The sequence below is a fragment of the Crocodylus porosus genome, unplaced genomic scaffold (genome assembly GCF_001723895.1).
Source record: "Crocodylus porosus isolate Cpor-Errol unplaced genomic scaffold, CroPor_comp1, whole genome shotgun sequence".
Lineage (NCBI taxonomy): Eukaryota > Metazoa > Chordata > Crocodylia > Crocodylidae > Crocodylus > Crocodylus porosus.
This window is the reverse complement of record NW_017728889.1, coordinates 104,429-118,299: the sequence shown is the minus strand read 5'-3', so window position 1 is coordinate 118,299 and position 13,871 is coordinate 104,429. Positions and strand designations below refer to the sequence as shown.

General features: G+C 45.9%; 2 protein-coding genes across 2 annotated transcripts in view; both read right to left on the bottom strand.

The window, feature by feature from the left end:
- Window positions 1–1,970: 1,970 nt before the first annotated feature.
- HOXC8 (homeobox C8) lies at window positions 1,971–5,590 on the bottom strand. The gene is made up of 2 exons (XM_019554649.1): window positions 5,053–5,590; window positions 1,971–3,346 (listed from the first exon to the last, which is right to left on the bottom strand). The coding sequence occupies exons 1-2, from the start codon at window positions 5,486–5,488 to the stop codon at window positions 3,054–3,056; spliced, it is 729 nt and encodes a 242-aa protein (XP_019410194.1). The 5' UTR covers window positions 5,489–5,590; the 3' UTR covers window positions 1,971–3,053.
- A 6,124-nt stretch (window positions 5,591–11,714) lies between these two features.
- Window positions 11,715–13,871, bottom strand: part of HOXC9 (homeobox C9) — a 3,375-nt gene continuing 1,218 nt past the window's right edge. The window contains exon 2 of the mRNA XM_019554640.1: window positions 11,715–12,684. Coding sequence (XP_019410185.1) covers window positions 12,440–12,684 — 245 coding nt within the window. The 3' untranslated portion in view covers window positions 11,715–12,439. The remainder of the gene's footprint in view (window positions 12,685–13,871) is intronic.

Sequence of the window (13,871 nt, the reverse complement as noted above, 5' to 3'; positions counted from 1 at the left end):
TAAGTGGCTACTTTGGAAAGAGCGAAGGCTATAGCGAGCCTTATTTTATTTTTGTAGCTCTTCCAAGGAGAAAGCGAGTGGGTAAGCACGTCTGTTTGCCCTACAATAAGAGACGGCTGGGTGTGTGGCACACCCGTGTTGCGTGTGTTGTGTGCGTGCTGGCATGCCTGCAGACAGACACACACGCGTCCCTTGCGCGCACACCCTGCAAGCACGCCCGCACTCCTTCGCCCCGCGTGGACACACACCTTGTGTGTGCTGGGCTCGTGAACCTGCAGACAGCCTGGCACGCAGGTCTAGCCGCGCCTGCAGGGGAGAGGGGAGGCTGGGGAAGCAGACGGGTCCACACTGAAGGCATGCTTTAATCCGGGGTGAAACCCGCAGCCGAGCCCTGCCTCTTGCTGGGGATCTGAGCAGTGTCCAGCCTTGCCCATCACCGAGGCATTTAAATCCTTTAAGCTTCGTGTTTTGGGTCAAGAATGTCCCACGCAAAGCCCAGACACTGTGCAGTGAATCAATGCATCCTAGGAATTTGGTGCTTGCTTATCTCTCCCAGCCGGGTAAACAACCCGTCTACTTTTATTTCCTCTTGCCCTGTATGATGTAGTCCATTTAGAGCAGGGAGAGGGGGGCGGAAAAAAGAGATGGAAAGATTTCACAGCCCCATCTCCATCGCTGAGCGAAAGGAAGACGAGCGCAAGGGAAAGATTTGCCATGTCTTAGTTACTCCAAGTCTCCAAGAGAGCTGAAGGCATCGCGGTGGGGTTAGTGGCAGGCTATGGCATGTACCTGAGACATCTTCATCAGGCTCGATCCTAATCACTGCTCTTTCTGCTTTTGGCCTCGGATACAAAAAAAGGAAAATATGTGATATAGATGTAATAAATCCCTGCCAACTTTCTGCTGCAGGGATCCTTGCAGGGAAGCGTATTCTCATAGAGTCCAAGGCTGTCTCGCGAATAGATCTCTATAGCGTAGTTAGAGCGCATTTTAATGCACACATAATCTCTTTCCAATCTCTCAATAGCTTTCTAACGATCTCTTTGCAAGCAGCAAATTGCACAGTCGGACGACCAGGAGAAAGCCCGAGTATCTTGGCCTCTTCTGAGCAAGGCAAGGCATGGCAAGGCAGGAGATGGCTGGACTTTCCAGCAGCCAGCTCCCCAGAAAGGTCCACTTTGGAGACCTCCTTTCAGTGAAAGCTCCCAGCTTGGGGGGGGGGAATAAAATAAAGATCTGTTGGTTTGCTATCCATCCCCTTCCCCCCGCATCCCCCATAACAAGGAGCGATACGGACAGACAGAGGCAGCCCTCGTGCCAGGAGAAGGGTCTTAACAATGGGAGAAGGAGCAGGGATCTCGCTGCAAAGCAACTTGAAAATGGATTTTACTCACCGACTCCTCCAATAGCACCTAGGTCATGGTAAAAAATAGGTTTCATTCCCCCACCCCCTGCTTGTTCACCACGTTGCCTTCCCTCTACACCAGTCGTGCCAGCATTTCCTTGAAAGTCAAAGATGGCTCTTGGTGTTGAACTGGGGCTGGGATGGGGACAAGTCACTGGAAAGTATGAAATATTAGGGGGGGGGAGATTCAATCCGTGTATGGAAGTCAATCAATAAATACACAGCAACCTAGGCGACGCCATCCTTTTAAAATCTTTTTTTATTATTCTTATTCTTATCATTTACGTAATGTCTCACGTATACAATACAAATCCACGGTGTCCAGAAATTGGCTTCTGGCAGAGATTGCTACATTCAGAGTTTGAACACGAAGGACGATGCGTTTACATAAAACAAATGACGATTTTTTTTGTTGTTTCGAGCAATGTTGCATTAACAGATAAGTCAAGACAAATAGATAACTATACATTCAGTGCAATTTAATTCTACGCTACTTGATAAGCACAATAAAATAATACAATACTGTGCGTTCTTAACTAGGCAGTTTCAGTTGTTGGGAAAAAAATTTTCCAAGAAAATAGGCAGCAGCAAACGACAACAAAACCGCATTACAAATACTTTCAAAGCATGACTTTTTCTATAGGTAGTGATAAAGTACATGACGAGGTTGGTGAAGGGGTTGGTTTTTTTTTTTTTATTCTTTTATTTTTATTATTATTATTTTTTTGCTACTTGGTAGCTTCCACCAGGGCAAAAAACACAGCTCTCTCTTAAATAAATTCTGACCAAGGAAAATTTAGGATATGTTAGCCCCCTTCTTGAGAACAGATTGGATTATTATTGCAGGTTTCCCTTTAGGTAGTACATCAAGAATGTCGAGTCCTCACACAGTGAAATATTAAACAGCGCCTATAGAAATAATGAAATGCTCGACTCAGCCTCCCAATGTGTTTGGCCTATTCAGGCCATGCAGGTATATATATTTTTTTTCTACAGACAGATCTACTCAAATATAGCTACTAGGTGTGTGCATTATCGTGTATGGCCCCCCTCCAAAATCCCCTCTCGCCGGAGGTTTGGCCTGACAGCTAAAAGTTAAATGATAAATGGATACCAGCAATGGAGATATATAGATATATAGATATTAAAAATAAGCTAAGGCTAGCATAAAGCAACACCAGGGCTCCTCCTGAAATCATTCAAGAGGAAGCCCAAGGTAGGGAAGAAATACAATCCCAACCTATTAAAATAAATACATAGGATGCATACATTAATACATGTATCTACATAGCCAGGTTGGAGGGGCAGCTGTTGAGACCAGTGGCATTTGCTTGACTGCTTGGTTTATGTTGGATGGGGGTTTTTTTTCTTTCCTCTCTCTTTTTTTTTTTCCCCCCCTCTTTTTTTCTCCCCTCTCTGCTGTTGTAGTCAAGCCAACTATATATTTATTGGAAGCCAAAATAAATGCAGCTATCAAGAAAAAAAAGAAGAAGGGGAAGTTCTATGACAATAAAAAAGGCTACAACTGTTTGACAGGTAGTTACTGTTGTGTGAGTCTCTCCATTCTATACTCTATAAAAGCAAATGACCGTCGTAAACATCTCGATTTATCATCTGCCATAAAACGAGACTTCAAGGAGCTGAGACCTCAGTCCTTGCTTTCTTCTTTTTCCTCCTCTTCTTTTTCTTCTTCTTCGTTCCCTTCTTCCTCCGTTTTCTCCTCGTCCCTGGCCCCCGGGAGCTTATCCTTGTTGTTCTCCTTTTTCCATTTCATTCTCCTGTTCTGGAACCATATCTTCACTTGCCTTTCCGTCAGTCCCAGGGCGTGCGAGACCTCAATCCGTCGCTTCCGTGTCAAATAAGGATTGAAAAGGAACTCCTTTTCTAGCTCCAGGGTTTGATACCGGCTGTAAGTCTGCCTACCACTGCGCCTTCCGGGAGCTATGGGACACAAACAAAATAACTTGTTAGCTCTGCTGTCTCTCTGATTTTTTTTTGCCCCCCACCCCTCCTTCTGCCTCATCTGTCCTAGAAAAAAAAGTGGCCATCTCCTCTCCTCTCCCCCTCCAGCCCCTCGTGTCACTATACCAGACAAAACAAGGGAGTGATTTTATTTTTTTTTAAGAAGCAATAATACCGGAATATGCCCTCTTCCCCTCCCCCATCACCATATCTTCCTTCTCTCTCCCCCCCTTGCAAAAAAAAAAAATCAATCCTGACGACCTTTGGAAAATAGCATGCACGAATGATATCCTCCTAGCTGCCTAAATTGGGATGGTTTTTAATTGTGGGGTTAAAAATCAACTCTGATTTTTTTTTAAAAAGGATATTAAGGAGTGAAGCTAGTCCAAGTTCCCCCCCCCTTGCAAAATGTCAATGTCTGGTTTCCCTTTGCAAATGTAGGTCGTCAAATATCCCTCCCCCCACCACGATTATTTTCTTTAGCCTCAACAACGTGAATTGTCTGCTAGATGCTCTGTCTCTGCCCTGTGTTGTGCGTGTGAGCTGTGTGTGTGCAGTCAGCAACCCAGCCAGAGAGATGTGTCTGTAGCTATGTGTGCCTCTCCACGCTGAGGGTGTGCTTCCAAGAACTGTATGGCTGGACATGTCTAACAATAACGGGGGGAAAAAGGGGGCAGGGGGGTAGGAATGTGATCCATTCCTGTGCCTTTTGCCTACTGCTTTCTCAGGGAGAAAGAGAAGCGGGTTGCTAACATATCCTTTGCCTCGAACTGATTACTTCCTTGAGGCTGCTCGTGAGTCAAAGCTTAGAGAAATTATTTGGTGTGTCCCCCCCCCTTTTTTTCTATGCCTCATTTTAATCTTTTGGGGGGCAAATATTAATAATATCAGCAAGGCATTGGGAAAGGAGGGGGGACCTCGTTTAAAAGACTATATTGTCCATTAAAATTAGCACTCAGGGATCTAACCTTCATATGTTTTGAATTAATAAGCCTTCAGTACAGCATTGGAGCTGGGTAGAGGGGGGACGTGTACTTTGAAGTGTCCCGGGTTCCTGCTAATAACAGAGGTTGTTACAGCTCCCATCAGCAAACTAAGTTCTGTTGAGTCCACTGATTTGCTTTTCTCTCTTTCTCTTTCCATGTCCAGGACAGGATAATGTTCCCCTCTACCCTTACTCCAAAGCTCTGAACTAAGTCCTCCCCCCCCCACCACCCTCCCCTCCTTCCCTTTTCACTTTAACTTTTATCTCCAGGCTCTTTCAAACAGATGTAAAGTATTAATAATTCTTGTGCTAGGTCCCACCTTTTAGCCTAAGTCTCCAAGCGGTTAAGAAAAGCTATAGGACATTTTAAAAGAGCAGTGTATTATCAACATGCAAATAACCTCGTGGGAGCTGTATCTTATTGTCTATCCTCAAGGCAAGCAATAAAAAACAAGTTTTACTTTATTGTGATTTAAACCCCTTTGCAGAGAATCACCTTGCTGGCTTTTCTAGCAGCTAGGAACTTCTTTGCCTTCAAAAGGAAAAAAACACATTAGCACAAAACCTATGGCTAGCTCGCTCTTTTTTTTCTTTCTTTCTTTTTTTAAAGCAAGGAAAAAAAATTATAGATAGATATCAATAGAGAGAGAGGAAATAAAGGCACACATTTAAGGAGGAAAACAAAATAAATTGTCCTAACCGTGAGGTCTCATCCATGGGAACATGAGACTGGGAGACGAATTTTGATTTAAATGGCCTTGTCCCTCGCTAGAGTTACTGTTGGAAGACGATTTACAGTCAGGATATTGTACCACGGTCGCCTCTTGCTGGGTACCATAGAGAGACTGCCTTGGTAGAGCTTCATATCCATAGAATTTAGAAGCGTCTCCGTGACACGCCAGGGCGCATGGGTTTTGCTGGTATCCAGAATTGGAGATGCTGGAGGTTCCGTGGTGGAAAAACTCTTGGACATGGTGTGATGGGTGTTGGAAGCTGGGAGCGGTAGTACCCGGACCGTAAACCAGAGCATGGCTTCTGCTTACACTTTGTGGAAATCTGCAGTCGTAGTAAGTTGGTTCCAGCGATTCACCGCCTTTGTACTTGGAGAAAAGCGGATTAACAAAGTAGGAGCTCATAGTTCTTGCATGAAAAAAACAAAAAAAAAGTCTTTAATTGTCAGAGCTGGGTGCCAGGCTCTCCCCGCACTGCTCCAAGTTCCTGGCGCTTTTTTTTTTTTTTTTTTTTTGAATCTTTTTTTTTTTTTTAGTGGCTTTTATTATTATTATTGTTATTATTATTATTATTATTTCATGCGCTCTCAAAGTCGCTTCATAGTGTCTGAGTGTGAACGGCAGCTCTAAATGCTCTTGACTTCTCCTGTATCTGTCGGTAGGTAGAGCTCTCTCTCTCTCTCTCTCTCTCTCTCTCTCTCTCTCTCTCTCTCTCAGTTTGTCTGTAACTTGCTCCTTCCCTTTAACACCATAGGCAAATTCCTCAAAATCCCGGCGGTGTGGCGTTTTCACACGCGATTTGTACTCATCAGTCTTGCCGGCTAAGACAGGCTAGGAAGAAAATGACAAGGATTTGGGGCAGGGGGCTGAAGAGGAGACGTGGAGGGAGAGCAGCCTTCAGCCAGGGAAGGGGGGAGCCAGAAAACCCCCATATCTAATGAATGAAGGAGGGTTATGAAAGGTGCGCATTAATACCTTTAGGTGCTTTTTTTTTCTTTTCTCTTTTTTTTTTTTGCAAGGGAGCCTCTTCACTTATCTCAGCAAATACATGCGCCGTGAGGTCAATTTAGGTTACCTCAACAGGTAACAGGGACCCCGAGCAGCCCCCGTCGGTGTCCAGAGCCCAGAGGATGGGATTTGGGTGGGGGTCAAGGCAGGCAGGACGCCCCAAAGCCTTGGGCAGGCATTTCCAGGCCGGGGGGCTTCTCTTCCGAGCTGCAGCTCGGTCTGTAGGGCCCTGTTCTGGACCCCTGGAGGCTCCATAGATGATTCCCCCCCCCCATATGATGCTATTATTATTATTATTATTATTTGTTTAAGGGCAGGGTTGTGGTGCTGGCTGTAGCCCACCCCACACATACACCAAACCCCACCAAAAAAATCAGTTGTCCTATAGGAAGACCATTGATGTGATTGGCTGGTTATTGTTGTCCTTTTTTTAAAAAAAAAATAAAGATTCTGGGATTTTTTTTCTCTCTTTTTCCTTTTGGAGCCTCCATTGAAAATCCACAGCTGGAAAGAACAGGAAAGGATCATGGCAAGGACAGAGAGTAAACATTTTCTTACACAAAGCTACTTGGAGGAGACAGAAAAAGTGAGACAGACAGTATGTACTCTTTTATTTGGGGAGGGGGTGTCGGGGGTCATGATTGCTTCGGTCCCCTTCAATTGAAGGCAGTTCTCGCCCTCTTTTTCTTCTGCCAGATCTGTAAACTTGTCCCCCCCCCCCAACCTCTGTATTTTCTGCACTGGAAGTAGTAACCATTCATTGAGAGCTTTCACGTGAGAGCCTTCATTTTATGACCGCATGAAGGAATTCGCCCATTAAAATATAGCATCCCAATCAACAGTCCTGGACCGCCCCCCCCCCCTTTTCTGTCTTGGAAGGGGGAAGTTTGCAAATAAATATTTCCCTCATCTTAAAAAAAAAGGGAACTGGAGAGGACCCAAGAGGAGAGCGCCTCTACATGATCTTGGGAGATTGAGTGACAGTGTCGCCTTTACAGGGGACAACCCCTCCCTTCCAAATTTGCCCCCAAGCTCTTCCATTAAAAAAAAGGGGAGGCAACTCATTTCAGACCAAATCCAGGAAATCCTTCCTCATCTGAAGAGTGAAGGAGGAAAATACATTTTGAAACGCAACTGGCGAAGAGATTTTCAGGCTTTCTTATCACCCCCCCCACCACCACCACCAAACAACAGAGTCCAAATCCCTGTGCCTTGTGACACCAATCGGTTAAAAATCTCTCGTGAGATTGTAAGGTGGAGGTAATTTTTTTTAGCAGATCTCTTTCCAATAGGAAGAAGGGGGGGAAGAGGGGACTCCTTCCTTCCAATGTTTATTAGCCTTCCCAAATCAAATAAATAGGCACGTGTTGTCTTTGGAAGGGCTTCATGGAGTGGGATTGGGATGATTTTGCCCGCAAATACACAATGACCTGTATCAGTGGGAAACATCAAAGGGAGATAACATTTCAAGGAAATATTCCTTGATATATCCTCCATCCAAGGGAGATAATATTTAAAGGCAAAGTTATATGGACACTGAGAAACGATTATCCACAAATTAAAAAATAAAGAGTAAGCACGGTGGGATTAACAGGTCGGTTTTAGCTTGAGAAGCCACGACGATGACCCCCCCCCCCCCGAAAATAGCAAATAACATGGGGAAAAGACAGGTGGGAATAGAAGATTTAATTAGCAGCTAATAGTCGAGCTATTTTATATAAGAAGCCTCCCTATAATGCCCACTTTCCCAGCCCTTCTAGCTAACTATTCTGGGAATGGATTGAATCATCTGGAAAATGAGGATCCCAATGTACTGCACGATGTGGCTGGAAAAGAAAAGATTTCAAATATGGGGATGATTTGAATTGTATATCCTAGAAACTGAATCCCCCCCCCCCAAACGAATACGCATTTGTGTCATAGTCACAGAGGCACTGGGTAGTTGAGTCATATTTGTTTAATTGCATGGGAGCTTAACAATAAATGTTTCCCTTCAAGGTCTGCTTTTTTTTTTTTAAAGACCCACACACTCTCATCAGATCAGTGATATGCAATTCTCTGGGCTTTTAAAGAAAAAAATCGTGACATTTACGGGGCTGCTCTTTGTCTCTCCTGCGCTGCGTTTGTGCCTCTGTGGGAGTTTGTGGAGCTCGGCGTTTCCCATGTTAGTCTGTATATGCGTGCTTGGCAATGTAGCTTTATAAACACAACTGTATTGTACTTTAAGAGACTTCACTGTACGGATTTCGGGTTTATCCCCCCCCCACACACACACACACTCCTCCCTCCCTCTTTTCCCCTTCTGCTTTGCAACCCCAAATGTGGCTCTTCTCCCCCTTCACCAAGAGACTCGGGAACCTGTGTAACGTGTGTTAGCGCTAATAAAGAACAAGACTTCAAACAAAGCAGCTTTCTCCTCAGCATTTTCTGTATTTGCTAGTGGCTGCTGGCCGGGAGGTGTCTCATCAGCTATAATTAATTTACGATGGTCTGAGCTTTTCCTTGTCAACCAGCTATCTTTTGCAGAGACGATCCTTTTATTTTAGAGTCGCGGGGACCCCCGGTCCTTGACAGTTGCTAAATGCGCTTGCTTCCCCGGCACACATTAGATGCTAATTGACAAGTCGTAGGTGAGGGAATGGATACATATTTGTTTTGATTGGCCCCCCCCGCCGAAACCTCTCGGAGGCCCCGGCTGCCGGCCGGGCTGCGTCCCGCCCCGGGCCCCGCGACTTCTAACATTGAACAACAGCGCCATCGTGCGTTGGCTTCCTCCGCCGCACCTCGTGTTTGCAACACAAAAAAGTCCCTTCTGTCATTAAAAAGAGAGAGAAAAAAGTGGGGGGGGGGGAGTCTCCTCCGCAGACACGTCCAATTCGGGCTAAACAGAAAGCCAACGAAAACCCCAAACGGGTTGCCTAAACGCCAGGATGCGTGGGGATAAGCAGGAGGGATTTTATAACCAACAATTACATGCATTGTTGATTTACCAGGAGCTTTGCAATGACCCCTCACCAAGCAGTGCGCCTGTGGTCCTGGGCACATCATCGCTGCAGCGAGTGGGGTGGATGGGGATGCCCTGCCCCCCCCCATAAACACCCAGGCCCAGTGTGTATACACACAGCCCCCTCCTCCAAACGGCAGTGCTTTTATCAGTTTTTAACTTCAGGGGGATTTCTCTCCCCCCTGCTTCCCTGGCCCCCTCTCCTCTCGTCCAAGGGGGGTCTGTTGTTTGTAGCTTGTAGACAAAACATTCCAATAATCCGGTTTCAAAGAAGAGAGCACCCACCTTATTTAAACCATAAAACAATTAAAGCCAGACGTCTAGCCAGATCTGAAGTCTTGTTTTGTTCGCTCCTATTCAGCGCGCATAGCAGTGAGACAAACAGAGTTGTAAAACTAGCATTTTTTGCCCCCCTCTTCCTCTGCTGCGGAAGTGCACCTATGGACCGCTTTCAAAGCTGCGGTATGCTGGCTTTGTGCGTGTGTGTGTGTGTGTGTGCGCGCCTTACAAAAGGATCGGCCTTTAAAACAACCACACACAAAAATACTCCAGCAGGAATATAGTGACATGCATCCACACATCTCCCTTCGCCAGACCCTTGCACCGGAGCCTTTTCGACCCCATTCAAGGACTCAAGCCCACCGCGGTCCCCCTCCTTCTGCTTTGTGTGCTCATGTCTTCTTCTTCTATTTTTTTTTTTTTAATTCGGGTTATTTTTAGCCCCGTTGCCTGTCTCCTCAACCTCCCAAGGCAGCACATTCCAGTCCTATGGTCAACCCCCCTCCTTCCCCCTTTGCAGGACCAAACGCCACTTCTAGATTTGGGGAGTGCTACAGAAGCCTTGCCCGTGAACTGGGACTGCAGCGGGGATTTAAAAGCAACCAAGGCAGCAGGAACAAAAGCCAGCCCCACCGCACTTAGCTGGAGACAAAAGGGGTCGGATTCTTCCCTGCCTCTTGGGCTGCCTGTGTGGGTTGCCTGTGTGAAGGCTACGAGATGGGCAGGGCGAGGGAAGTTTCTTGCGGTCGCCTGGGGGATGAGAGTGCTTTGAATTGAAGGGGACAAAATTGGGGGGGGGCATACATCATCGCTTTCCACCCTCCGTCCCAGCGTCTCGTTACATAGGCATCTCCAGAGAGGTGGGTCCGAGGTCCCTTGCTAAAGGGGAGAACTCCCCCAAAGCAAAGGATCCTTTCCCCACCATCACCCATGACTGCAAATACAGTGTTCAGACCCTCCCGGCTTCTTTCAGTCGAGGTTCCTGAGTGAAGGGGGCAGGAGGAAGGGAAATAAAGCCATGAATGGAGAGGGTGGTTGGTTTTTTGTTTTTTTTTTCCAGACAAATCCGCTCTTTTAGCCCCTCGGTCCACTCCAATATTGTCCCCCTGAACATTTCACTGGGCTCCTGAAGACCTTGGCAAACGTGGGGCTTCTGGCTTTGCAAGGATGCTGAGGCTGCTGAGATGAATGTATCTCGCCCCTTTTGCACGCGCGCACACACGCACGCACACACACACACACAAGCCCTGGCGCAGACAAGTCCATAAGCCAAAGCCCCCTCCACATGCCAAGGGAAGAAATATGAAAGAGCGATATTTTTCTGAGCTCCCCGGGTAATCGCTTCCAGATTTTTGTATTTTGGGAGCGCCTGGTTTGGAGGCGACAAACATCTCCCCCCAGCCTGCTCTGGCTTTCATTAGGAAGATTAAAACAGCGCCCTGCTCGTTTCATTAAAGAAAAGGGACCCGCAACAAGTTTTTTATGATGAAACATCCCCCGGCTGCTCGTTTTTTATCCAGCCCCTTCCAGCTCTCGGGGATATCAGCCATTGAGTGTCTTTGGGCAGCGCCTTCTCCTGCTTTTGAGCCAGGGAAATCGCCACGAGCCACCATCCAGCCTGAACCCCCCCAGCCCCTTCTCTACGCCTCTGCTTGCCTTTGCAAACCACCGCTGCTGGGGACAGGGGGGTGGAAAACAAGGGAGACTTTTAACCCCCAAATTCACCGCCTCGTGCACATCCCCTTCCCCTCTCCTGACTCTTCTCATAACCCATTATTTTTTACAGTCCTCTCCCATCCTCTGCATTGTCCTTTGCCAGGCAAGAAAGAGCCTGTGTGTTGCAGGAGCTCCACAAACCCCTCTCCAAGTCCCGGCAGTTGCAATACAGGCGGTTGTCAAACAGAGCAATGTTGCACACTTCCCCGGCATACATATTTAATCTTTTACATATACTTCGATTGCCTGGGGTCATAAATTAGCACAATTAATTATCCCAAACTAAAAATTTATGGCACGGATAACCCTTACCTAAACGCATTTTATGATGATACTACTAAATATAAAATGTTGTGAGCGGAAGCCAGGCTCTTTTTTTCCTCCCCTTCCCCCCCTCGCCTCCATCCCTTCTTCATTCGCTTTCTTCAAGACGGTGGATTTGCACACACAGCCATATACACACACGGACACCCTCCATTTCAACAGGCTGCGATTTCTTATCAGAGCTAAAATTCCCTGGCACGATTTTGCAAGGGCTTTCAAACAGAAGGAGGAAGCACACAGGCACCCGTGCACGTTGGTAGCTGCTATGTTTCAAAAAAGGACACCTACAGGAAGGGGGGATTTTTTTTAGCATTTCTTTGCTCTTTTTTTTTTCTTTCTTTTTTTTTTTTGTGATGTTAGGTATATATTTACATAAAGCTGCTCAACTATAGCAAAACGGAACAATATTACAGAACGGTGAGACAGGAAGAAAATACACAAATAAGTACACCAAAAAACGTCCAAACACTATGACAGAACATTATGGAGTGATCTCCCCCCCCACCCCGCCCCACCCCAACCCCTCTCTTTTCTTTTTTTTTCTTTTCTCTCTTTTTCCTCTCCCCCTCTTTTTTTTGTACAAAATATGCACTCACAAACTCAAGAAATTAAAAAATAAAACACTGGAGAAGTTTTAAGTTACGGAATAAAATACTAAATTAAAAAAAATTCAAGTACTTTTTTTTTTGCTTGTTTTCTCAAAAAAGACAAAACCGAACCAAAAAACAAAACAAAACAAAACAAAAAAACAACCCCCAAAAACAAACCCCCAAACTAAAAACGACCTCTGGTTTTATTACTGAGCTGCATCTTTATAAAAGCAGGGTGCGTCCGACGGGTTTTGCTGTGTTTGCCTACTTCTAAACACTCATCAGCACATTCAAAGTCAGAAACATTTCGGACCACAGAAACAGCTTTTTTCTTCTTTCTTTCTTTCTTTCTCTCTTGCTTCCTTGCTTGCTTTCTTGCTTGCTTTCTCTCGCGCTCACCCTCGTTTCTCTTGCACTTACTGGACTCTGCCAACTTTATTGCTGTTCCTTATCGGTTTTCTCTTTATTCATTTTCTTCATTTTCATTCTCCTGTTTTGAAACCAGATTTTGACTTGGCGTTCAGTGAGGTTGAGGACCCTGGCTACTTCGTATCTCCGGTCTCGCGTGAGGTACATATTGAATAAAAACTCTTTTTCCAGTTCCAGGGTCTGATATTTTGTGTAGGGGCATCTTTTCTTCCTTGTGGAGCGTGCATGAATCCAATTGGCGACGGGGTTGCCTGGGAAAGAAGATAGAGAGAAAAAATTTCCCCCCAAAATATATATTTATATATATCCTGATTTTCTACAGCTGCCTTCCTCACTTCCCCCCCACCCACTCCAGCGCCCAGTCCTTGCCTCCCATCCCCTTCCCCCCAAAGAAACCTGTTTAATTAGGGAATATTAGCTAAATATCTCCAAGTGACCTTCAGAAGAGTTTAAGATGTTTATTTTGGAGGGACCATTTCCTCTCCTTTCGCTGTTGCTTGCACATAAAAGTTTCAGTAAATAAAACTCTAGCAATGGGCTTAAAATAATAATGATCCACATGAGCTCTGGTAGGAGTAATCTAAGAACATAGTCATAAAAAGTCAAAATTCCCACCATTTCACAGGCCCATAAACTCTCTTTACAACCCATGCCTCCTGGAGAAGTCGACCAGCTCTGCAACGCCTGGTTTATTTTTTTTAATATCTTGAGGATGACACAGGATAAACTGACTGGCTCCCTGAAACAGTTTTCAAGCCTCAAAAAATCCTCTCCTCCTTCCTGCTGCCCCCAGCCCCACTTTGTTAGACCTGGAACCGTGACAAAAGTGTGTGAGCTTTCAAACGATATCTTTAATCGCCCTCCCCACCTCCCTTTTTAAAAAGAGCTTCTCCCCAGCAAAGGGGAATATGCTCCCAGGTTCAGCTGCGTGTTGGAGCCCAGCTCTGCCTAACAGAAGTAGCTCTGCTGATTTCTATCTCGAGATGCATCGATACAGCTGGGATTGGACCCACACGCACCACACAGGCTCCTAATTTATAAATCAACATTTGATCGGATTGTTAGGCCAGAAGGCTTAATAAACACATGGCATGCTTATGTATATGTGTGTGTGTGTGTGTGTGTGTGTGTGAGTGTGTGTGTGTGCCTGGATCTGGGCAGCCCCACAGCCACGCTCACATAGATGCGTGTGGAGGGGGGGTCTCTTCCAGGTGCCCCCCAAGAAGGGGGGTCCCCCATATAAGTGGGGTTCCCGGACTTGTGCCTTCCCTGAGCTGCTCGTGTTCTCAGAAGCAACTGCCTGTGCTTCAGGGACACGCGTGCAATTTGAACTGAGCGTTTTATAGTGTGGAAAAAAATGCTTACATTTGTCATGGGGTAAAGAGGCATCTCCTTCCACTAATTCCCTGCTATGTTCAAGGTTTCCTTGAACATCCCC

Coding starts and splice junctions, on each gene's coding strand:
- HOXC8 (XM_019554649.1), bottom strand. CDS start 5,488: ATGAGCTCCTACTTTGTTAATCCGCTTTTCTCCAAGTACAAAGGCGGT. Junction 3,347..5,052: donor CCCATGGATGAGACCTCACG/GTTAGGACAATT, acceptor TGTGTCCCATAG/CTCCCGGAAGGCGCAGTGGT.